Consider the following 26502-nt stretch of genomic DNA (forward strand, 5'->3'; position numbering starts at 1 on the left):
AAAATATTTACTTGCTCAAACATATTTAACTAGGAACGATGCGATGCGTCTGTTAACAAGAAAAAAAAATCAATTTTTAAATTGAACAATACGAAGAAGTCTTGTAGTTGAAATGTCACAATTTTAACTTGTGTATAGTTTTAGGATTTAATAACTAGAGCAAGATTGAGGACGCATAATATATACCTACGGTCTGCATAAAATATGCATCACTTATACATTATACAGGGTTATTATAAATGTTTGTAGTCCAAGTAGGCCATGAATTTGTGCCGCCTTGTTTCGATTCTGCACTGTATCTAGTGGAATATTGGCATGAGTGAGCTTCTGACCAACTGAAACTGTAAAAGTCACTGTCAATGTCAAATCATTCAATCACTGATTACCGCATTTTATTCCTTCGAATCAAAATAAGTCTTTAGTAAAAGTTAAGAGTGTTAGGACCACAGACGATCATAGCAGACGACGATGAGTATACAACAGTGATCAAGGTTAGGTTAGTAAAATTCTGTAAGTTTCAAGTAAATTTATTTTCAGGTTAACTGTTCTCTTCCAAATTCTCTCTTCTAATTATCAGTTTCTCCTAAACACATTTTTTTTAGGATTGCAATGGGGTACACCGTGGAACAGACTACTTTCATTATTATTTCATTTTATTAAAATGGTGTACGAGATGAAAACAGAATGCAATCATGTAAGGATCAATATCTCGCAAAGTTTCCTAATTTAGAGATAGAGGAACAATCTTTAATGACCCACATTCGATGGATTGTGAATAGACAAAACTAGAGATGTTTCAAAGGAAAAGTCATCGAGAAACCTTCAAGTTGATGAAGTTTTGAGAGAGAGAATGGAACAAAATTCTAGAACATCATTGCACAGTCAGGTGTAGCACTGAGCACATGTCAGAAAATTGTGAAGAAAAGATTAAATTTGCACCCTTATAAAATGTCATTGTTTCAAGAACTGAAACCAGCAGATTATCCACGTCGTGCTGCATATTGCAGCTGGTTTTTAAAGAACATGAATGATAACAGAACTTTGGATTTGTCATTATTTTCAGACAAGGCATGGTCCTGCTGTAAGTTCATAACCTGATTGTAGTCAGGGAGACGTTAGAACTAATAAGTAGTGTTGTAAGATCCGGTAATTGACCTAGTCAATGACCCATTTGACCGGTCAATAATTGTCAATGACTTGACGAATTTGACCAGTCATTTTTAAAATTTAAATTTCCCTCTTATAATGTTGAAGATTATAGGATATGATGACTGTTTGACTGATGAGATGAGGTTATGTTGGATTGTCTGATTTCATTTACGTAGCTGCTGACAATGAAGAAATGGATTATGACAGTAAATAAGTAAATTATGACAAAGAAACATCTAAAACTTTAATAAAGATCATTGTGGAAAACGATTATTAAGCTTTTTATCTATTAGGAAGAAGTGGTTTTTGTTTTTCAATCGTTTTTATGTCTTCTTAACATGACATACAATATATTTTTATTTTCATAAAATACTTACCTACTTTTTTAAATTCTAAACGAATGTTTAAGTACATATTTTAAAAGAAACTAAAAAACTGAAAATACACACACACAGTTGTGTTGAAAGTTTTAAAGCGTTTTAAATTAACAAAAAGTTCAAATTCAAGCAAATATGTAAAGAAAAAACAATGTATAACTTCAAACAATTCAAACTTAACCTCACTTACACAATTTTAGAACAATAATTTATAGATCAATAAATCTTATAAAAAATGGAATTAAGAACCATTATTTGGTATTAAAACAATCCTTGACATTAAAAGAATCATTTTGTGATGTTTAACTAGTTCCTACATTTTGACCAATAATCTGTGCGATTCCATTTACAGATTGTTATGATTTAGCGATCGTTATTTTAACGATCGATTTTTTAAAATGATTTTTAAAGAGCTTGCTGATTTCTTAAAGCAAGTTGATGATCTCTACAAGTATATATTTGCTAAATTAACTTGATTTTTTTAAATTTTGATTCGGAAGTGATTTTCTAATTTTTAAAAAAATATTTAAAACAACCAATTTTCAATGTAACGATCGATATTATAACTATTTGGAAACAGAATCGCACTGATTGACTGGTAATTGACCGATCAAGGACCGATCAACTTTGACCAAAAATAAATGACCGGTCATTTATCCATCACTACTAATAAGTATACCTCCTCTTCCATATTTGTTGCTGACTATTCCAGATTGGATCAACGCATGCACGGAACCTATCTGACGTCGCCCATCTTGTGTACCCTGCCCCTGCACATTATAACATTGGAAATCATTTAATGCACATCAACAACAATAAAACCTTGCTGGACAGTTAAATAGCTTTAATTTGTTGCCATATAACACATAAATAAAATGTCTATTTACAATGATTTAATTGTCTCATTTTCCATCTTGTGGTACTTAACATTGTTTCCTCGAAACTTTTAAAACAAAAATGATTCAGTACCCATTGAATAATTTAGCAGCAACAATTCAGTTCTACACACCTGTGGTTGAACACCAGTGGATAAGTTTACAAAACTGAAATAAAGAAAATTAAATCCGTATGAGATGGATTGAGCCATATGAACTTTAAAGTTCACTTTGATAACAAATCCCGTCTTGATGGATTTTAGTCACTGTTACTCACGGTATTAAAACGTTGGAACAATCTCTTTAAACGAATCTTCACTGTTGTGGTTAATAATTCAAAGAATTTTTTGAAGGTAAACATAACCTGCTAATGTCAAGAATAATAATCTACTTCGTATCATTTTCGTATTGAACTATGGAACGGCAAAATAAAAAAAATCATTTGTTTTCATGGGCTCGTTGACTACAAACATTTATAATAACCCTGTATATTTATAACGAACTATACAGGTGTTCGGTAAATGTCCTGCCAAACTTTAAAGAGAGCATCAGAATGCTGATCAGATTCAAAAAGTCCTGTGGTGTTTTTGAGATATGGGAAAGTGAAAAAATCTTGAATTGTCAGGTCCGGGCTTCGAGGCGGAAATTGAATTACTCGATCATCATAAAACTAGTGAATTCGAGCCATAGTGTCCCTTGTCTTGGAGGCTGATGCATTGTCCTGTTGGAAGTATCCATGTAGAAGTTCGTCATCATGAAGATTTTGGAAAAAAGGTTTGTAATAAACCCAGGTATCGCCAGTCTTCCGCCAAAATCCAAACATTTCAAATTTCAAACTAAACCCGTGTAATTGAACAAATTGGCCATGTCGTGATCTTCATCGAAGCGGTAGGACCCCTACGTTGTGTATTTTGAACAAAATGGCGGCAGACTAGCTCGGGATGCAAATGGCGGACCTGCAGGATGGACAAACTTCGAAATAAAAATGCATAAATCGGTGGGAGGACGCCTGTATTTATTCTCGTTTTCATCTGCAGTGCTGATTGATATCACACCTGATCACATGGTACATAAAATATTCAGCGGTGCGACTTTACATGACATAACAAGACAAATACATAATAACACAATAAATTTGTCTATCTACCTCTGCAGGAGTGTAGAAAAAATAAGTTCCTTTTCTTTTTGTTTGTTTTGTCGGAACGAAACTATACAACAAATAAAATAACAACGGTTCCTCTGAACCTGAACTCGAAATACAAGAACAAAGCGGCACCGTGAAACAAGTGATAGTTACGTTATTACGAATAGACACTGTAAATGGGATGAGTAAAACCCCCAAAAATCATTCACAAACGATGGCACACCATAATCTTTTCCATGTTTAAAGTTACACAACATGTTACATAAGATTGCTCAACATGACTAGATTACAATGACAAACACTCTAATTCCCTAATTGAATGTTACGCAACTCGGACTCTCAGCTCTTCAAGATAGCACGCGGCCTACGATCGCGGAGTTAACCTAGTTCTCGCCCCCCAGTCTCCTAATTTCTACCCTAGCGACGTCGGGTCGTCCAAGTCTCTGCGACACCTAACTCGTTATGGGTGCAGTGCCCTCGACTTGTGTCCTCCGAATCGCCACTGTAGTGCCCACAGCTGATGAAACAGAGGCCTTCCACCGTGGGCGGTCGAGAAACTCTGCGACCAGGATCACAGGATCACAGGATCACAGGAGTGACTGCAGCGCCCCCCCCCCACGTACGGCTCCTTTGCAAGGCTCCCGTTTTACATCGCAACGTGGATAACTGCCCCCGCATCGACACCTCTAACTTCGGCTAAACCAGTGCCCCGGTTTTCCTTGTGGCAAATGGTGGATGGCCATTCCAGAAATGGACGCTCGTTTCCCTGTTTTCCATGACCGACGCAACCACGATCGGTTAAAAGTTTCCCCTTTCCTAACACCCAAAATTAAAATGGACCCCGAGAATCTCCCCACGTGCTTTATTTTTACTTCTTCCGAACCGGCGCAAATGAATTATCAGGGACGGGCTAATTACACGAAAATGACAGGGCAAAGCAAGTACACAAAATGTTCAAATATGTTTATTGAATATACAAATTAAATTTTTTAATTATGTTATTAATATAAGCTCTTTATTAATTAAATTTTATTATAATAGGAAACTGCTTTCATATACCTAGCGTGTTTTTCCATCTTTCATCACACTAGCTTTAAAAAAAAATTGCAAAATTAATAACCAATAAAGGGGTTTTCCTTTTTCACTGTAAATAACTTTGTGATCATTCATTGTACGCAGAGACAGAATGTTAACTTGTCACCAGAAAAATTGATACTAAGTGTTGTATATTTACCCTTAATTTTCAGTGGGGTAGGTAGGGGTACCCTTATTCAAAATCTTGGAAAAAATTAAACATTTTCCTGAATTTTAACTGGTGGCTAATGGCCAGTCCGAATGGACCGCCGCTGCCGGTCTCTAATCCAATTACAGGTACTTGGAGGAATTCGTTTGCCGATAAGGATAAAAAAGGTAGAGACTTGCAAAAATTTGACCGCGTGGAGGAACTCAGTTGCGACCCTGCCGAACTTATCGGAATAACAAAACGAAATAACATACCTGCTAGCTACTACTTGTTGGTAAGATCATACTACCTGAATTACAACGCGCGAACTGTCGGCGACACACGAGGTTCGCACCTCTAATCGACCAAAACGTGTCTCCTCCGCGATTGGTGAATGTTTACGGAGCACGGCCCTGATTGATTCCATTGACAATACACAAGAAAAAATCTGTCGAAAAAATCACCAAACCTATTGTATCATTTCATTCTAAAAAAATAAGCTTTTTAAGGATGCCCCATTTAACCCTTGCTCCCATTTAAAAAAATCAAGTTGGCTTTGTAGTTTGAAAACTTATGGATAAAAAAATATTTTAAAACATTTGAAAAGTAGCTTTTAATGACTCCTAAGTGCATTTAAAATTTCAGGTTTCTAGCGTAAATCATTTTAGCAGGATGGAGCCGGTTCCGTACATAATCGCAACCCTGTATAGTAATTCACTCTAAAATCAAAAATTTTATTGTATCTTCGACAACCTTCCGAGTCCTACTTTGTCGATGGTTCTGTTGCCAAAATAACAATAGAGAAAAATCTCTCCTGTGGCAGCCATCTGGAAAAATATTACTCGGAAAAGTCGCTACTCATTACTTCCGCCTAAAAGAAAACAACTAGTGACTTGAAATATGACATCTTTTATTTACCAACTGGTGCATGGTCAAAATTATGGACAAAAAAGAACAAGCGAACTGAACCATCAAGATTTCTTTGTAGCACTCAACGAATATTTGAGTGAAGTTGAAAAAGAGTAAATTTGAAGAAGTTGGGAGTGTCAACATTCTTCTTACTCATGAGTAACCTTCTTGTTGATTTATACACTCCACTAGGATTCTGTGCATTCCACTACTTTCATCGTTTACAGCTTTTACAACACGACTATCAGAAGCAGAAATTTTTTCAAATGTCTGTTGTTGGTGGTAGTCCAAAGGCAGCCAAACGAGGATAGGTAAACTCTTCTCATGGCTGATTAAAGAATTCCCTATAACTCCGATGATAGCAAACAAGAAGAGAACGATATATTATTTGAGAAAATTTCTTGGTGGCAAAGTTGACTTATTTACAATTTCTTTCTGTTCTTGTCGTCCGATTTGGTCGTGCTGCGATTCCAAAATATACATCAATTTCAGAATCTTGGGAACATTTGTGGGAAATAATACGTGTCTTACAGGCACGATGGTCATGAATGGTATGTAGTAGAAGATCTTGGCCACTTCAGATTCAGAAAAGTGTAAAAAATGAAGAGAATGAAGATCGAGATGAGGACAGAAGCGACAGTATACTTGTATATTTTGTAGATGTGTTCATGGGGGTAGCACCACTTGCTGATACACTTGAGTAAAGAAATGATGTGCTTCAGACCTTGTGGGTGGTTCACGGGTTGGTGCATTTTGACCAGGAGACGACAACAGATCTGGGAAAGTAGGAAGAAACTAAGGCAAAAATCACTGGATAAAGTTACGAGAAACTTATTTCAACATTTTGTTGTTATTATTATTGAATAGAGACTCTGGTTGCAGGTTACGTTCAGTAACAGTGAGATATCAAATTAAAACAAAATGAGTGAAGTTATGTCGCATTATTAAAGCTTATTTTGAATTTTTCAATAGTTAACGATATTTAATGTTGTTGCCTTTAGGCCTAAATTTGAAAAAATACAAAGAAAATCACCTTAACTTCATGAGCCTTTATTTAACTAACTATTCTTTTTATAAAAATGAATCTATGTTAAAACAGGAAAAAAAATGTAAGAGAAATAAATATTAGTCATGATGCAAGTTCCAAAACATACATGCATAAAAAAATTTGGGGAGAAACATACTTGCTTCACTATTCCTGCCATATGCAAGATACTAGAAAACAATCAGATAATTTTATTTTTCGAAATAGTCATCAAAGACATTTGGTGTATCAGCGCGTGAAAGATTTCATAAAGTTTGGTTCGTAATTCTCAACATAAGTGGTAGTTGCAACAACAATCTGACAGCTATGGTGTTTAGCGAAACAGTTATTAAGAATAAGATCTCAAGCTAAACTAGTATCTAATGAAATCATCTAGATAAGAATATAGATTTTACTCAGACATGTCGTTCATATTTTTCAAAGCCATAAAGAAACTCCACGATTTTTGCATTATCTAAAAATCCTGTTGATATCGATTCGGAGTTATTAATTCACTATACTTACACCTTTGAATGTTTCATAGTTAATGGGGAAGATATTCCAAGCGTAAATGATTATAGGTTGCTTCAACTGGTTCATAAAAATAAATAAGTCTTGCTTAAATTCTTTAGAAGCATTGTACCAATTCGATTCAAAAGTGGCATAATACAATGTTTCACCCTGAAAAGGATAAACGTGACAGTCGTAGAAAAGGAGTGAGTGTTACCTTATTTATGACCCTCTGGCAAAAGTAACAAAACAAAAATATTTCCACCGTTATGTTGACTTGATAAGAGGCTATTTGGAAAAATCGTGGAGTTAACATACTCTCAGCCTACGGTAACAAAAAAGTGAGGGAAGAAATTATTGTTTTGAAGTGTTACCATGGACATCTCATACAATATCATACACAAAGAGAGAACTGAATAAATGAACTGAATCATAAAAATCTCTTTGTAACAGTCGGCAATAAGACTCGAGATTCTGAAATCAAGAGGAAAGTTTTAAATTATCAAAATTTGGGACTCACTTTATAATAACATTGTAGTGACGTACAGACTCTATTAGAATCTTGTGCATCTTCTTGTCTTGTCCGAGCTCTTCGCGATCATCTTCTTCAGAAATGTCGTCGATATTTCTGAGAGTGTCACCAAGTATGTCACACTGAGTATCTACTTGTACCATAGCAGTGTAAAAAAATAAATCAACGCCAAAATGTGTAAAAAAATTATACACAAATACAACAGCGATAAAAATATACATCTTTATGTAAACACTCGGAGCTTCATAGTCAAAAGGTACCCAAACAATCAGCGGGAGGCCTTTCGTCTCTTTCCACAACGGTGAAGTGATAAAATTGATAGAACTCACCGTCATCAACAACACACAGATTTTAAAAAGCAATGTCGAATATGCAATAGATTCATTGACAATCACCTTGTGTGCGTCGCTCCTCATAGGAGTGTATTTCTTTTGCATCAGGTCCATCAAGTGTCCGATTTTGTGCAAATTCTTGCGGAAACAAATATTTTTTATGGGTGCACATAGCAGACCAGGTAAATAATACAAGCTGTTCATAACATCCTCTTCTCCAAAGCGAACAATCAGACAAACTATCATTGAAAGAGAGGCTGTTATTAGACCACCTGATATCATCCTTGCATATATTTTGTAAACGAAACTGCCATCACGGTTCCACAGTCCCAACATTGTTAACTCCGTAATTGTGAGGTGGAAAGCTGCAAAAATATTTACTTGTTCAAACATATTTAACTGGGAACGATGCGATGCGTCTGTTAACAAGAAAACATATTTTTTTCTTCAAGACTTCTGCGTAGTTGTTCTTGAAGTTGAAACGTCACAATTTTAACTTGTGTATAGTTCTAGGTTTTAATCACTTGAGTCAGGCCAAGGAAGCATAATATATGCGGTCTGCATAAAATATTCATCACTTGTACATTATATATTTATAATGAACTGTATACACAGCGATTCAAAATTGTTTGATATTACAGGATGACGACATTAATAACAGTATTACCCGAAGTTGCGAACATGACCAAAAAAGAATGCGATGAATATACCTACAGCGTGAATTCAAAATACGACACAATCTTAAAACCCCAGAATCTTTAGACCAATTGTAAAAATCACGTGGATTCAGTTTTGCGCAGTAGATCCGCATAAGAGCGGAAAAGCCATGTACATTTCAAGCACGTTAGGACGAATAATAAGATTTAAAAAGTTATCGAGTGCAACGCAAAAAACCTCCAAAATGTTTTGCCAGTACCGCATCCAGATTAGTTGTTTTCAGTGCGACCTTCGGCTATTGTTTGCTTGGAATTCTGTGTCTCAGTGTGTCATTAATCATTATTATGGTACTTTGTTATGGAAGTGCAGATGGTGTTGCAGACGGCACAAGCTTTGTCTCGCAAAAAATTTCCGGCGCGTCGTGTTCCGCATTCGCAAACATTTCTGGCTGTTGTCTACGGGAAAATGGTACTTTTCGACCCCCCTGAGGTCTCCGGTGGTTCCCGTTGAGGGTGAGCGTCCACTCTTCTTCTACACACCTGCCATGAAATTCCAGTGGATGGTCGATCCCCACTTGAGGGTGGAATGGACGCAGCTGCTCTTAGGTTTTAGATTAATCTGGAGGAGGTTTTCAGAGTGTTATTTACCCTCGGCCAAATTCCTCTGGCCCCGAGGATGATCGAGGCAAATTCGAACCCCATTCCTGGCCAATTCTTCGTCGCCGCTTGGATGAACTTCTCCCTGCCGTATTTTTCTTCCTCTTGATCTCTGTCGACCCGCAGCCAGCTGACCTGTACATCCGCCACGACAATGTTTTGGTCACCCTTTTGCACAACAAGATCCGGAATGAAGAATTCCTCGTTCTGGTGGCGGACGCGGTCTCCACTTTCCATCCCTTGGTCTTGCAATGGTTGGCAACTCTCTTCACAATCTCGTCGTGCCTATGGATCCGGTCGGCGTGAATAGACGACACAGCTGACGGGTGTGGGAAGTGCTGTCCACCCTCCGCTCATGGGGGTGATGTGGAGTTCATTGTCTGAGAGTAGGACCAGGTCGTCGGCAAAAGCCATACAGGCCAGCTGCTTCCCTTCCTGTCCGGACCCTTTCAGCGAGAGTTTTCTTCTATTCTTAGAGGACAGGCCCTGAGCTTTTTTGTAGACGGCTGCCCTAAGACCCCGGCCCGTGTTCTCCTGGGCGTAGTTTTTAGCGGAGCAGCCGTGACCTTTCCCTTTCCTCTTTTGCCTCCCTTGAGGATGACTCTATTTACCCAATCTTCAATGTACTGAAGCAGGTCTCGGTCTGTAATTTCAGGCCCGCTTCGGCGAGATCGATGACTTTTCGATCGAGAGATCTTCCTTGACGGATCGTTTCGACGAGGAATTCCGTCAAAGTGGTGGTGGTCTGGGAGGGCTCTTCTGACATTATAAAGGTCAGGTCAGGGAGGGTGCGACTTCTACCTGGTACCACCTCGACGACCGTAATAGTATCAAGGTCGGCCCCCGTTTCTGTTTCCTTTCTCGTCTTCTCCATCCGAAGGGTTGGGGATCGTATATGTATTTCCAATACCCTCGGCATCGTGGAGTGGATCATCGCCTCGGTGGTAATAGAGACGTAGCGATTCGACAGCGGTGAGCAGGGGCAGCTGTCCGGCCTTCCTTAGCGATTGAAGAAAAGTGGTAAATTCGTCTCTTTTCCTTTTTTTACCACTGGCCGAGGAGATAACGTGACCTCGACAGGAAACGGGCCGTTATCAGTCGATTGTGAACCCACCATGGATTACAGATCACGGATCAGCTCTTTAAAGCTAACCTCACAATCGACTCTTCAACACCAACTTTGAGGTGAAATTTAAAAAAAAACACCCGATATTTAAATATATTCTATACTATCGAGTATCTTTTCTTCAGTGGTCAAATAATATTGCTAAAAGATATTCTTTAATTTAAAGGGCCTTCACTGCCCCGGGCCCTTCCGCCTTCAAATTAGTTTTGTGGAATGTAGAGTATATTCAACGATGGCCTATCATGCTGTGTCAGGCTGTAAGAATAATCAAAAGAAAACGAAAAACGTAAGCTTTTATCGCTTTCCTAAAGATCCAGATTTATGTCAGAAATTGATAGATTTCTGCTGCAGGAAAGATCCAATAAATACACCAAATGGTAACATTTATTTTTATTTTTTCATTTAATACAACTATGCATATCTTTATGAAAATTAGACACAAATTTTTGTTTTCTATTCTCTTCTATATAGCATGAATATGTTCAAAACATTTTGGTGAAGCATTCGAATATAAGTGGCTGCAACATAAGCTCTTGCTGTATGGGCCAAAAAATCAAAGAAGAATATCTGGCTTGTGTGTTCCCACAAAAGAAGGTTCCATTAATGTTAGTGAACAACCATTTAAGGAACTAACATCAGATAAAACTGGACATACAGAAAAGAAAGTTGTAACGAAATCCACAAGAAATTTATTTTCCGTTTCCAGAAAATATGCTGCAAGGAAAATTGAAAGCGATGTAACGCCGTTATGAAAAGAAGAATACATCAGTAGTTCCTGCAAAGACAAATAATACGAAAGAAGAATAAAGTTGTCGAAAGATATTTTTAAAAGAAGACTTGAAGTGTGGAAAAAGAAACTTCAAAAAATAAAGGCCCAATATATAAATTAAGTAAAACTAACAGAGGATGTAGCATCTGCAATTTCACTGCGAAGTGTTAGCCCAAAAGCGTATCGCTATTCAAGAGGCAAATGCAACTATCCACTCCCTGATCTAAGTACTTTAAGGCGTTGGGCTCCTACATTTCAAATATATCGTGGAATGCAAAAGAGAATTTTAATGCTCATGGGGCATAAAGCTAAACGCTTCCCTATTTAGGAAAAACTCACCGTTTTAAGTTTTAGCGAAATGTTCATTAAGAGTATCAGGGCCCCATCGCACAGTTCAAGTGATTATGGTAAGAGCGATAATGAAAAAATACAACATACACCAATAAAAATGAACGGACCGGAAGTCCCATATGCCATATGCCACGGCCAAATATCTTAGCTTAACATTAGACACGAAGCTTGGCTAGAAAGCTTACGTAAAGAAAGAAAAAAAAAGAACTGGGTATCAGATGTAAAAAACATGTATGTACCTACTGGCTCCTAGAAGAAACTCAACTTTGTCAACACATAGTAAGCTTGTCCTTTATGAGCAAATCATAAAACCAGTATGGACGTACCACATACGGTATACAACTATGGGGGTGTACCAGAAAGACCAATATTAAAATAATTCAAAACATTTCAAAACAAAGTGCTAAGGGGCATCGTGAACTCACCCTGGTACATCCGTAACGAAGACCTTCACAGGGACCTTGGAATGGACTACGTCGATGAAGAAATACAAAAGTATGCAAGAAATCATGAAGGAAGGCTTCTTCAACATGAGAACATCGAGGCTCTTGGATAACTCAAACCAGAGAAGAAGACTGAAGAGAGATGGTGTAATGTGTGATAAAGTGACCAAGCAGAGTATTCTTTAGTGTGCATAAAAAGAGTGCCTTAGCCATCAGAAATAACTATGGACAGAAGAAATAGAAAGATTTTTAGTTTGTTAGTATGTTAAGACCAGAAAGAAGTTGCTTATTGGTCTCTGACTAGATTGTAACGGCATTATAAATTTAAAAAAATGTTGATAACACGTTGATTTTTATTAAAAATAAGAATGAATGTATCACTTTAAGATATTATCGTTATGCCTGGATGTTGGGAGTTTTTGGGAAATTGAAACAAAGGGATTTGTCTTTGTTTCCCACAAATATTTCGCTGGCTTAGTAATAATAAATAATATGTAAATACAATTTTAACTGACATGACATCGTAATTCCTAGATTTTCAGGATGAATATTACTATATTGTTTTTTTAAGAAATGGCACTACTATTATTATCGACTATATAATTTCAAGGCCTGCGTCATGAATAATTAAGATTTATATCTGTTCTGCACAGTATTGATCTTCAAATGACAGTTAAGTACCTAGTTCTCTACTTGTCAGTCTCTAAATCTGCAATTATTGCATTAAATTGTAAACTATAATAAAGAAATCATTTCAAACTAGATTAATAATTTTTAAAAACTTAACAAAAAAAAAAAAAATACACTTTATTCAGAATACGAAATTACTTGTTCCATTATTTAGAAAAATGCAAGTTCTGCCGAAAATAGTATGAAATCGTAAGTGCTGGTATTTATAAAATACTACACAGTAAGTAAAAGTAAACATTTTAAATGAATAAAAAGTACAATCATCAATTGGTATCCATTACAGTAACATTTGATAATTATTTTCCTGACACCAAACACACATTTTCCTAAAGCTTGACACGCGTTTCTACACCAAGCTGTTTTCATCAGAGCAACGATAAAAATATTTTGCAGTTAAAACGCGCGTTAGCTTTAGCAAAATGTGGGATGCGTTTGATTAAAGATTCTCTAAATTATTATTTATGAAAAATTGAAAGCCAAACAAATGGATTTAATTATTCATTACAATGAATAACCTAATTCTAAAATTTAAAAAAAAGGTATCATTTTTTCTCAGCGAGTATGCAAATCGTGAGTGTTCCTCAAAGTTACAAAAAAACTCCAGGATTTTTGCATTATCTGAAAATCGAATCATAACGCTAAGAGTCCTCCTTAAAACTGCAAGTACCTTTTTGAAAGTTTCAAAATTCAGAGGAAAGATATTCCACACATAAAACACTATAGGATTCCGCAAGTGGCCCATGAAAGTAAACAAATCTCTCTTAAATCGTTCTGATGCGTCGTACCACTTTGATTCAAAGGTCGCATAAAACAACGTTCCACTCTGAAACCAAAACTAACACTTTCGGAAAACTCTGTCCAAAACTTACCTTCTCCAGGATTCTGTTGCCGAAGAAGCAGTAGAGGAAAATTTCATAAATCGCAGCCGACATAAAAAAACACAGATACGAGGCCTCACCGACAGATTCGGTCTGCAAATCCCAAACAATAACACAAAAATGTTACGCTCGCCTACTTACCAGAGACAACTGATACATCGTTACACATATCGAGATGCAAGAACAAACAAACTGAACCATCAAAATTTCTTTGTAGCAATCAGTCAGTATTTTGGTGTAACTAAAAACGAACACGTTTAGACAATTTTTAAAAATTAAAAAATCTCGGAGGTACTCTAGGATTGTATTGTAGTAACGAACACACTCCACCAAAATCTCTTGCATTTGGTTGTCAGGTGTTTCTCCATGTTCTGACATTTTGGTTTCGATTTCGGTGACTTTTTTTAATCTGTTGTCGACAATGTCACATTGAGCACCAATCTGAATGGAGGAAATGTAAAAGAACAGATCTGTAGCAACATTTGTGTAGGAGTAATACAAGAATAAAAGACAATCGAGAGAGTAGACCACCCCAAAAACAATACTACCAGCTCGGTAATCAAACGGTAGCCAAATAATCAAAGGTAGAGTTGGTTCTTCTTGCATCAGTGGTGCCAAGAACAAGGTAAAAGACATCACTAGTACAAGATAGAAGCAAGACTTGACGGTAACATCAGAGAATGCAATCTCTCGATTCACAATTTGCTGGTCTTCGAGTCTCGCCTTTTCGTGCTGCATCTTCAAGAGAATGAACATCTCTCGGACTTTGGCAAAGTTCCTCCGAAACATGACGTTCTTCACAACAGATGTTGTTATCGAGGGAACGTTATAGAGGTTCTTGGAAACTTCCTTGTCCTGGAAGTTGAGAAGTGCACTACCAACCATCGATAAGTAGTTCATAACTAAGACGAGGCTCAGTAAGTGTTTGTACAGTTTGTAGAAAAATTCGGTTTTGAAGCACCACTGTCCGGTTAGCTTGAGCATCAACATGTTGAGTCTGAAAGCTCGCAGATAGTTACAGCGGTGAGACATCTTGCCCAACGAGAATGAAACAATGGTCTTTTGACTTTTCAGTGCAGTGAAAGAGAGTCCTGTAAAAATCATCACATATGTGGGTTTTCTCTCAAGAAGTAAATTAAAGCTTACTTGACAACAACGGCTGCAGGATCTTGCAAGGAAGGTGTAGTGTCTATTGCTTTAACGTCATAGCTATCAACAAACATCATAAATTATTCAACCCTTATGGCCTTATGTATGCAGATTGTGGCAATTATTATTAGCCAAGTAGCTGGTTAACTGCTTTCGTGACAAATGCTATTACCTGCTTTATCATATATTTAATTAATGTAAAATTAATAGGACCAGTTTGCAGAAGCGAAATTAAGTTAATTCTTCTTCTATAAACTGCCCCTTAGTCCAACAATTTTAAGATTTCTTTGAGTATTGATTTCTAATTCTAATTCAATTAGTTATCCTTTATTTTAAATTGTTTCAAAATTTCTTACTAGCAAATTGTCCAATCGTAAAATAAAATGGTAATATGTTTATTACCCATGTCACAAAAAATATTACGATTAGCGAATATTCTTGGGACCTCTTCCATTTGTGGTAAAATTTAGAAAAACGGTCGGTAAAGATAAATCCGTGATACTGACCTTAGTGAAAACCTTTTTCTGACACAATTACCTAAATTGAATTAAAGGATTAATTTATGTAAAAACTAATTATACAATCCAGTGAAACTCCGATAAATTTACTTGAATAAATAATGAAGGAGAGTTTGCTCGCATTCATATCCCAAAGAACTGAAAGCAAGGACAATAAAATATTGATATTGTTCGAATGAAATTAATTACAAAAAAAAAATTATTTTGCGTCTTGTAAAGTCTTTGCAGTTAGTACTGCAAAGAAAATGTATCCGGAAAATTCAATTTTCCTGCGCGTAAATAAGCAAGTAAACTATTACTAGGTATATGGGTCTGTTCGGGATAAAAGATAAAATTTAAAGAATTCTGTCCTGTTTTTGAGGTATTTTTTTTTTTTAAGTTAAAATATCAAGGTATTTCGGCCTATTTTTAAGGTAGGTATTTTTTAAAAAGTTTTGCTTTCGACTCAGGAAGCTCAGAGACAAAACAAACATATGTCAATGTGAAAAAGCGGCAGAAAAAATGTAAAACTATAATGTGACGAATTTCTGGACTCTGTCCGTTCATAAGGCATGCAAGGCACTAGTTTCCGAAAGGGCACTTTGCTGAAATTATGAATCTCACTTTTTTTGGATTGTTAGTTTAAGACAATGGCATTGCACATCTCATATTTCAATCCCAAAATGATTTGTAACAACTATAGTATCGAGCGATCAAATTAATTTGTAATCAAGTCGTCCATGGATTTGAATCCGTTTCACTGAACACAAATGGATCACTTGGTGACAATTTTACTAACTAATAACTAGTTTCTTCATCGTCCTGATGATGCCAACTTGGTGGGATGAAACGCGTCGACAAAATTCGACAAATTTTTGGTGTGTGGGAATTTTTTCAATTTTTCGTGTTGAATCAGTATGTCTTTTGCGATTGATAATGCAACCCGCAATACATTTGCAAAGTTAACGTGGATATTTGTTTTTTTCATTTAAAAAACATAAAACATAGTTAGCTGTGCAGTTTCGTAAATTTTGACATAAACGTCATTCGCTTGGTTAAATAAAAAGAAAATATTAAAATAACATATTTATCGACTGTCATTCAGCATGAATTTGTTTCTGGTTTACTATCCAACATAATTATGTGGTTCCTAGCTTCGGCTTTAGCTCTCAATCTAGAGTGAAGCTCTAGAAGAAACCAACATTTCTCAGAAATAATTATTTGCAACAACTGCGAATCAATATAAATATGTTGACAAATTACGCGCTACCTATCGGCGATACTAGTCTCACTCATGTTATAAAGCTTGCGGCACATTCAACTACGTCACCAACGCCTACTGCGATGAGACAATCATTTATAATGACCCCGTATTTTCTGTTTTGATTGATGCAAGAAAATCCATACGAAGTTAATGATCATATTTCAAAATTATTTAGTCCAATTTAACATTTTCCGATGGATATCTTCATAAAAAAATCGTGTACGACGACAAGATTTGGAAGCTGCAGAAATTAAGAATGAATAAGCGAGGAAATGGACAGCACTTGGGTTTTTGCAATCTATGGAAATTCTATGAGTCGGTACCAAATTTGTTGTTGCACGGATGATTTTTCTTAATCTATATTTCAAATCCTTCATGTGAAAAGAATTTTTGGAAATTTAAAATAATCAAAAATTGCAATCATTCAAATACGAGCCAGAGGAGACCAATCTGGTCTTACTTTTAGTTGAAAACCAACTTGCAACCACTTTGTTTTATGAAGATACTATTATTGACATATTTTGGATACGAATAGGCGAAAACGCAAATTTTAATTCAACTATATTATATTTTTTGCATATCGTAATGAAAGTGGCACTTTTTGACACGCAAAATCGTAGTGAAAGTAGTACTTTCTTGCATCATTTTATTCCATTTCCTGGAGATGATTGTCAAAGCATACCTTTTTTTTGTAATTCTTCTTTTCTTGTAATCCTTTTGGACCAAATTTCTCAACTTACATCGATATGCAAAAAAATAGTGTGTACAACAGGTTATGAAAGTTTCTTTTTTATTTATTGCTTGATTAACTCGGGCTACGCCCTTGTTAATCAATCTGAAAATTCGTGAAAAAAAGTATGACTCTCATAACTAGTTGTACAAATAACTATTTTAGTCAAATTAGATGAAAATATGTACATATAAAGGTTTGTTGTTATTATTTTATGTCATTTCTATTTTTGTTATTATTATTAATTGAACTTTCTCTTATTCAATTCTAATGTCCCCTTTCATCATTATTGTGATTACTTTTATCAAAAGTGACAGGGATACACTAGTTAAACATAACACTTTTAAATATTTTTAATAACGCTTAGTACCTATCTTTACCAATTCAAAAACTTGCATACACTTTTGAGTCTCTGTCATTTAGTTTCTTCTTGATAAGTTTGTGGCTTATTTTTTTAAATACTTGATTTTTAATTATTGAATCAAACTAATCGAAATTTTAAAAAATATACGTTCACAAAAATAATAATTTATAATAGTTAAAATACTTACTTTACTCTTAAATCGCACTATATGATCACTAACACACGAAAAAGTGCAGTCAGAATCATATCCTTTCTTGCTCAATCTATGAAACTCACTGAGGCCGCACCCTCTAACATTGTAAAAATAAACAATTTTGGTTTAATTAAAATTTAATTACTTATGGGCGTATACCGTCTGTAGGGCAAATTTAACTAATCCTCTTACATTGTAACTAAAAAATTAAACACTACAGTCTTTGAAGCGCTTTTTCTCGTACTTAATAGTTAATTAGGGCACCCCTTTGATACAATGCAGCATCATACTTTTCCCAATTTTCTAAATATTTTATCAAACGTAAATATCCGTGCCTTTTAATTTTTAGACGTTTGATCCTGTTCGACTCGTCCTGTATTTATTATTTACTCAAACAATTCTATTTTAAATTGATTTGAGCATTATTATGAACAAGATGCCCCCATAAGTCTTAAACAGTAGTAACTAGAGTAAACAACAACTGTACCAACAACAACAAAAAAAGTGTAAGTACTTAGAACTATAACAATTATCGCAGTTAAATAGAATCCTGTTTAAAATATGGAAAGTTTAAAAAGCTACGACAAAGATGGGAATAAATAATTTCCACAATGAAGATAATAATTAAGAGCTAACGAAGTGTTTCTTTATTAATTTTGTTGTTGGCAGTGAACAATTGCCATCGAATTCCGCAAAAACCTTGGGTTTTTTCATCACTTCAAGTACCTGGGACCAACCAGCCACCCAAGACGAGTGTCCAAATGGGGTTTTGAAACCGTCACGGAATCTGCAGGACTCACATCACACCAAGCCATTTGCCTTGGCTTTATACATAGCTAAATGGAATTATTGTTATAACTGCCGTAGCAAGCAGACCAATATATTAATCTCAACCAACAACCAACACGTTTTTATTCGACTGAAAAAGAAAAATTGTACATAAAATGGTCCTTCGAGCCGGATAAATTCAATAAACAAGTGTAATTAGTGGTGAAACAATCCCAATCACCGAATTATTCAAGAAATAAGTGAATCAATTAGGGCGAAACAATCCCAACGAACAACTCTAAAGAAGTTCCGGCTGTGTGAGACAGCCAATCAAGATATCATCAAAGTATCAACAGCAACAACATTCCAGTCAGTAAGTCCCATTTTCGTTATCCAATAGAAGCAAAGCCATCATGGATTCATAATTTTATTTTAAAACAATACGATATTTAAAATATCCACGTTACGAGTAACTTTGAAAATGTATTGTGGGTTGTATTTTCAATTCCGCCGGGCTCATTATGACTCGTGAAATACCCTAGTGCGAAACGCCGCATTATACATAACAAACGGTAAAACTTATGAAAACGTAAAATTAATTTTTTTTGTCGGAACTTTGCTTTAGAAAACATCCCTCAAAATAAGAAAATTCCGTTTAACAAAATGTATTGGGTGATGCATTATCTCCCAACAAACATTAAAACTGAATAACTGTCTTAATGCGCTTTGAAACATTTTCTTTTTACATCTTTTTTAATTTTTAACTTTTATTGTTCCATTTTAAACACATTATTAAAAATTAGCGAAGCATCGTGTTGATGTATTTCTCATTTTATAATTATTTAATAACAGTACTTTTATTTTGTTTAGGTTGGTACTAAAACCAACGAGTAGATGTAACTAAGGAAAAACCTGGTATACGCAATAGACACTAACTTGAAACTTGTAGATGGTAAAACAACACGTTCACGTTTGAATAAACAGTTTTAGCTTTTAAATCAAAACAGTCGGCCTTATTAGAAAATCCCAACACATCGTTTTTTCTAATTCCCTTTCATAACTATACTTTTTATAATTATACAAGGTGATTTCATTGATTGTTCCACATAATGATTTTGATTAAATTTGACAAAAGTAATGTCGGGAATGTTGACTATGTTGTATGTATAAAATTAAAATATACTGGGCAAGTCACATAAGGCTTATTTCTGAATTTATTTTGTACGCAACCAAAAATACTAATGACGTTTATATTGTGATTTAATTTAGTAATCAACGTAGGTAAGTAATTTAGCTAAAAATGTCAAAATGACAGTTGATGAATTGAATTTTTGATTTCATTAATCAGAACAGGATAATGTCATGAATCCCTGTATTTATTTTAGAAAGTTTCTCAACGTAGGCAACCAGTAAAACACGTGGCTCAGTAGCAACCTTGGACCAAAACATCTGCTGTCGGCTTCCACCCAAACAATTCATAACCTCAATTATCAAAGGTGACAGTACGCACTAAAATAAGAATAAATTTGTTTGACAATGTCAGCTCCACACGTAAAACACGTTGAAAATGAAACCGAGGAAGAACCCTTCGGGCTGGGATGTGCGTTGGAACTGTTCGCTGAAGTGAACGAAGTTTTCCAAATGATAGACAACCTTCAAAAGATTTATGCAGATGAATCGCACAGTGAGAAGGCGTACGAACGATTCAACTTGATCATAGGACAATACAAAGAACAGCCCCATCTGCTCGACCCCCACATCGACGAACTCTTAACCAAATTTGTCAATATCATTCGTGACAAAGAAAACAGCATGGAACTGAAGCACAGCGTATTTAGATACATGTTTGTAGTCGTAAACGTCAGGGGGTACAAAGTGATAGTGCACTACCTGCCACATGAGGTACCTCTTTTTCACATGTTGTACAACTACTAGTCAATTATTTTACAGGTGGCTGATTTTGAATATGTTCTAAGACTGTTAGAGGCTCAGAATCCCAACGATACTGAGACGTGGACTACAAGGTACATTTTATTATTGTGGCTGTCGATTATTGTGATGATCCCATTCCATTTGTGCCGTTTTGACGGCTTCAGTGAAACCGAATCTGGTAACAAGACTGTCATGAGTCGTGTGTTAGATATTATCAAGTGTTATGCTATTGTCTCTGACAAGTGTAGAGACGCAGCCGCGTACTTGTCCTCACGTTTCATCACTAGGTATGCAGGTTCACCAACCCAACACTGAATTACAAAAAAAAATCACTAATATTGCAGAAATGATGTTAAGGAACAATACCTATCTCAGTATTTTGATTGGGCTATAGAACAGAGTACATCTCTTGAAACAAATGTTTTTGTAAAACAAGGCACTCTGACCTCGGTCGCGATGATCTTGAAACATGGGAAACGCGAAGATTTGCTTCCCCACGCAGAGAGATTGTTGCAATGGATTATCGACGATGACATCAAAACTAATTCAGGCTCTAACGTACAGAAACTGGTCTACAAAATTGTGCAAAGAATCGGTAATCTGCGTTACAGTTTTTATTGTTTATCTTGAAATAAAATTTGAACAGGTTTGACGTTTCTACCGCCCAGGGTGGCAACATGGCGGTATAGCAGGGGAAGTCGATCCCTAGCCGCGAATCTGAGCGGGGGTGACGGTACATCATCGCAACAACCAGAAGTTACAGAAAACTTGGAAGACGATAATATCGAAGTACCGGACGAGGTGGAGGAAGTGATTGACCAGTTGATACAAGGCTTGCGCAGCGGAGACGGGATTGTCAGGTAAGAAAAGTCACTAGGTGAGAGCGGTTGGCAACACTGAAATATTGACAGCTGAAAATTTTTATTTTTTATTAGCTTGATTATTTAAACAGTTAAAAGGAAAAGAAAAGAATTTTATTGTTAACAGATTTGACAGTTGTCAGGTCAATTGTGCCACCCGTTGTGACATCTTGTTTTTGAGTTGTGAAGGTAAGAAATTCTTTTGGTCAGATGGTCAGCCGCTAAAGGAGTGGGTCGAGTGACTGGTCGTCTTCCTCAAGACCTAGCAGACCAGGTCGTCGGTTCGGTTTTGGAATTATTCAATCCGCGTGAAGGTGACGGCGCTTGGCACGGCGGATGTTTGGCCTTGGCAGAGCTCGGTACCACCCCACACGCGTCATTTCTCTTCTTAAATAATCGTTTCAGGCAGAAGAGGTTTACTCCTACCTAAAAGACTCCCAGAGGTGGTGCCGCTGGTGGTAAAGGCTCTGGTCTATGACGAACCTCGCGGCTATTCGTCTGTCGGCTCCCACATCAGAGACGCGGCGTGTTACGTATGCTGGTCGTTCGCTAGAGCCTACGAAAAAGAAGTGTTGGAACCGTTTGTGCAAAATCTGGCGTCGACTCTACTAGTTGTGACTTGCTTCGACAGAGAAATCAACTGCAGGAGAGCGGCTTCGGCAGCGTTCCAAGAGAACGTGGGCAGACAAGGGACGTTTCCTCACGGCATCGACATTCTAACAGTCGCCGATTTCTTCGCCGTGAGCGTCAGGAACAACGCTTACATGAACATCGGTCCTTTCGTCGCTCAGTTCAACGAGTACGTGGTACCACTAATCGAACACTTGTTGAATCGCAAAGTGGACCATTGGGACTGCGTCATCAGGGAACTGACAGCCAAAACTTTGCACAATCTGACTTTAAAGGTACTACCACAAATACATTGCAACTGGTTTGTATCACGTTTTACAGGCCCCGAGTTACATGGTGTCGACAGTACTACCTGCACTGTTCGAGAAGACCACGAGCATCGACTTGAACAGCAGACACGGAGCCGTTTTAGCCATCGGCGAGATCGTACACGCTTTGTCTATTACGCTGAAAGACCAGGATCTCGAAGGGGTACTAGGTCCGAATCTCTCGCCCAAAATCAGTACCCTCCTACCGCAATTTCGCCAAAAATTTTACTTCCGAGGTCTGGGAGGTGAGCTAATGAGGAGCGCTTGCTGCGACTTCATAGAAAAGTGCACTCTCGCTCGTCTAAAACTCCACCTTGAAGTGACAGGTACTGCTTGGAAACGTAAACCACATTGTCTAAGAGTCGTGTTGTAGATGACTGGCTCCTTCTACTCAACGAGTGTATTTCGTACAACGTTCCAAGCATCCAATCGGTCGCGATCAGCGCTCTGCCCGTTCTACTGACGCAGTACTATTCGTCAACGGAAATGATACCGAAGCAGACAGAACTCGTGCAGCAATACATCCACGAATTGAAATCCACTTCGCAACAGGAAATCAGGATGGGGCACGCTCTGGCGTTGGGGGCGTTGCCAAAATTTATCTTGGAGGCTCACTTAGATGCGGTTGTCGCGGCTCTGATCGAGGCGAGTCAAATTACCGCCGCCACCACGAAGTGGGCGGAGAGCAGGAGAGATGCCATCAAAGCTTTGACTGCGCTGTCTGGTACCATGGCTGAAGATATGGGCGAGAGTGAGTGTTGTGAGTCAACCATGCTGTTGCTAACGCTTGAATTTAGGCTTCTCCAGCGAGACCATTGTGCGGATTTTCGGTGTCTTCCTGGAGGGTCTGAAAGACTACACTCAAGACAAGCGCGGCGATGTCGGTGCTTGGGTCCGCGAAGCGGCCATGACGGGACTCCAAGCCCTAACAAACAAAGCAGTCGCGAGAAATCCCTCGATCTTGGAGACGACTCTAGTGACCAAGATCGTGGCGGGGGTGGCGCAACAAGCGGTTGAAAGAATAGACCGCACGAGGGCGATAGCGGGCCGCATCTTTTACAGTTTCCTTTACAAGTAATACTTCCAGCACGACCTGCTGCATTATAACCGGCCTGTTCATTTAATTGAAAATGTTTCGGAGAAAGAGCCAGTTTCCGCCAATACAAAAAACAATAACAACACTAAACTTAGGAAAAATTTGGTTTCATCGAAATCATGCAAACGTCACCGCTTTTTGAAATAAATGGAATTTGATATTAAAGTGCAAAATTTAGCTATGAATTATTAAATTGGGCGGTCACTTCCACAAAAAAGGTAAGATCCTTTTCACAGCAGAAAACAACTAAAGAAAACCACAACGCAATTGCTTTTGTTTACTTTTTTGGGACGTACTAAAAGCAGACACGCACATTAAAGCGGCTTCACTCGGCCGGCCGCATGTTCCCTCCCTATATTTCTTTACTTCTTGCAAAAAACAAGGAATTTTTTGACCTTCAAATTCAAAATGTCATTTGAACAAGAAACATTCTCGGTGACAAAAACTTAAGATGAATAATATCCCTAAAAAGCGCCCGTACGCTAGCGCCCTGCGGGGTTCACTCAAACTACACTTGAACAGGCCGGTTATAATACAGCAGGTCGTGATTTCCAGCACACTGTACAATATGTAGAATTTCAGCGACTGTTCTATTCCAAACATGGAGAACTACCAAGAGATGTTAAAAATTTTCGTAAAAGAAGAGTGCGACGATCTAAATTGGAACTCTGCGGCAGACACTTTCCCAAAATTCGTGGAACTCCTGCAGTTCCCCCCCTACACATACAACGTTATGTTGGGGATGATCTGCAGCGTGGGCGGCTTGACCGAGACGCTGGTGAAGAATTCGAGCTCGTCCCTGTTCGGGTACATATCGAGAGAACGGAAGAGCAAAGGGGTGACGGAAATCAACAGGTTGTGCGAAGTGGTCTACTCGATTTTCAAAGATCACCAAAGCAACGACAGGATCACGTTGCCGATGTGCCGATTTTTGGATAAACTGTTCGGTTCGGGTTGCATCCAACACTTGACTGAGGACGCAAGTTCAGATTTTTGCAAGCGACTGTTGAAGTTGACACTGGCGGAGATCGCGGGTTGCAGAGATGTCCACAAACTGATCAGTGGAGCTAACCTCTTGGCTCAGTTTGTACAAGTCAAGAACGAGTCGTGCCAGTCGGCTCTAGTACAGTTGAGCATTTTACTATGCCATCGCCAGATTTACATTAGGAAATCGACGGCGTCCATCTTGTACGAATCTCTTCTGGTCTACGGCGACAGCGCTTGCTTTAACACGGAGAATCTCGATGAAGTTATGGAGATTTTGAGCAGCACGAATTGGGAGGAGCCTCTTGATGTAGTGAAGCCCGTTCGGAATAAGCTGTGTAGCTTGATGGGAATCAGAGTGCCTGTTCCGAAAGCTGTCAAAGCGTGATTTAAGACTTGAAGCTTTAATAACAATTGTATTATTTTATACTATTTATTTAATTTTGACTAAAATCTTTATTTTGTCATATTTTTAATGACTAATTTTTTAAATATATTTGCACTATTTTGTAAACTACTTTTTGTCTTTATTATTTTAGAATCTCATAAATAAATTTGATGTTTGTTGAAAAGATTTCCTAGGGTTATAATTTTAGGTGGATGTTATTCTGTTGTACTCGTACAATTATCATCACTGAACACATTGACAAAATAAGAACATATAATTTATTTTCTCTATGACTGAACAGTAAAGATAACGACATCTTCAGAAGTTTATTTTCCTAACAAAGCAAAATTTGAGTTAAAACGCCTTGGTTAAAACATTTTCAAATGACAATAATCGAGTTGATCACATGATTGGAGTTGGCTTTAGTTCGACAAATAAAACATGAACAAAAGCAAGAAACAAACATTTTATACCTATTTGGGAGAAGATATTAGTTTATTTTTCGAAAATGAGAAAGTATAAAAACATTGAATCAAAAAAATATCGAAAACTCCTGAAATTTTGATCGATCATTGATTAGGTTTGAATATTTGACGTTTCAATCGCTCAGGCTTGCAACATGATGACAAAATAGACCTCTCACCGGAAATTTAAGCGGAAGTGGCAGTATATTGTCGAGTAGAAACTGAAAAAATCTTCAAACGTGACAAGAGTAAAGTACCCGACGAGATCGAGGAGGTCATATAACACTTGATGGCTTCATAAGCTCATGTAAGAGTTGCTCACTGACGTCTATGGGTCACTGCTCAGCGATGATGAGACTGGAAAAGTCACTAGATGATAGAGGTTGGCGACATTGAAATGTTGACAACTGAGAATTTTTGGAAAATTCAGGAAGCTGATTTTAATTTAATGAAAATAACAATTCAAACTGTTAATAAAACGAAAGATGCTGATTTTTATTGTCTTCAAACTGACATTAGAATTTTTTAGAAAGATGAGAAAGTACCGAAGTACAAAACATTTTCTTATCGAAAATGTTGTCGTTTTTGAGGCGGGAAATTAAAACGATGTTTGAAAAAGCCTTTTAGAAGAAAATATGTTTTTTAGGTTAGCGGATCTTTCTGATTCATCATCATCTTCATCTTTATTGATGAAAGCAAAATCTAATAAGTAACGCATTTAAAAAATAAGTCAAATCATGTCAAGAATGCAAGTTTTATATCAAAAAATATACCTAGAGGGGTACGTCAACTGTATTGTATACAGTTACCGACGCCTTTTTTGTTGTAGGTTCTTTCTGCTGAACCATCTTTTTTAACATCGCCACAGAAAGCGGAACAAAAACAAATACCAATGAAGACATCAAATTATCGTAACGACATTGCCCAATTCACTAAAGTAAACAATTTTGCAACTCGCGTGCCCCACACAATCACAACCAATTTCATAACATAATCACTCCAAGGCCTCATGCAAGAAAAGTGCAGTCATTGTTACAGCGCGAAAGACACTGAATCGAAGTCCAGCGTCCAGCAGCGCCGACAAGGACCGCTGTCAAAGACCCCCGCTTCTTCGAATTATGAAATCGTATTGCGTAACGCGGTCTTATTGTGATGTCGGTTTTCATGTCTCACCACTTCAACCATTATCGCTAAGTGCGGTATCGTCATGTCTTTTATCACGCAACGAAAA

The 26502-nt window shown here is 37.2% G+C and overlaps 2 protein-coding genes and 3 long non-coding RNA genes across 6 annotated transcripts; 2 read left to right on the forward strand and 3 right to left on the reverse strand.

The window, feature by feature from the left end:
* Positions 1–336: 336 nt before the first annotated feature.
* On the forward strand, positions 337–2418 carry LOC138136604 (uncharacterized). Its single transcript, XR_011161354.1, has 2 exons — positions 337–1081; positions 2239–2418. It is a non-coding gene; the product is annotated as an uncharacterized lncRNA (long non-coding RNA).
* On the reverse strand, positions 2356–2880 carry LOC138136606 (uncharacterized). The gene is made up of 2 exons (XR_011161356.1): positions 2679–2880; positions 2356–2569 (listed from the first exon to the last, which is right to left on the reverse strand). It is a non-coding gene; the product is annotated as an uncharacterized lncRNA (long non-coding RNA).
* A 9711-nt stretch (positions 2881–12591) lies between these two features.
* On the reverse strand, positions 12592–14712 carry LOC138137132 (odorant receptor 4-like). Of its 2 annotated transcripts, XM_069056426.1 has the most exons (5): positions 13940–14712; positions 13786–13885; positions 13636–13737; positions 13434–13589; positions 12592–13384 (listed from the first exon to the last, which is right to left on the reverse strand). In XM_069056426.1, exons 1-5 carry the CDS (start codon positions 14674–14676, stop codon positions 13319–13321), a joined length of 1161 nt encoding a protein of 386 aa, XP_068912527.1. In that variant the 5' UTR covers positions 14677–14712; the 3' UTR covers positions 12592–13318. The 2 variants fall into 2 exon arrangements, with proteins under 2 accessions (XP_068912527.1, XP_068912526.1); XM_069056425.1 differs by having other exon boundaries at positions 12592–13589.
* A 5347-nt stretch (positions 14713–20059) lies between these two features.
* Positions 20060–24936, forward strand: Tbcd (tubulin folding cofactor D). Its single transcript, XM_069055310.1, has 10 exons — positions 20060–20511; positions 20560–20828; positions 20886–21136; positions 21188–21401; positions 21612–21760; positions 21807–22306; positions 22353–22665; positions 22713–23090; positions 23137–23413; positions 24018–24936. Exons 1-10 carry the CDS (start codon positions 20146–20148, stop codon positions 24805–24807), a joined length of 3507 nt encoding a protein of 1168 aa, XP_068911411.1. The 5' UTR covers positions 20060–20145; the 3' UTR covers positions 24808–24936.
* On the reverse strand, positions 21501–26348 carry LOC138136235 (uncharacterized). The gene is made up of 2 exons (XR_011161226.1): positions 26045–26348; positions 21501–25628 (listed from the first exon to the last, which is right to left on the reverse strand). It is a non-coding gene; the product is annotated as an uncharacterized lncRNA (long non-coding RNA).
* Between the last annotated feature and the right edge of the window lie 154 nt (positions 26349–26502).

Source organism: Tenebrio molitor, chromosome 8 (genome assembly GCF_963966145.1).
Source record: "Tenebrio molitor chromosome 8, icTenMoli1.1, whole genome shotgun sequence".
In the NCBI taxonomy this organism is placed as follows: Eukaryota; Metazoa; Arthropoda; class Insecta; order Coleoptera; family Tenebrionidae; genus Tenebrio; species Tenebrio molitor.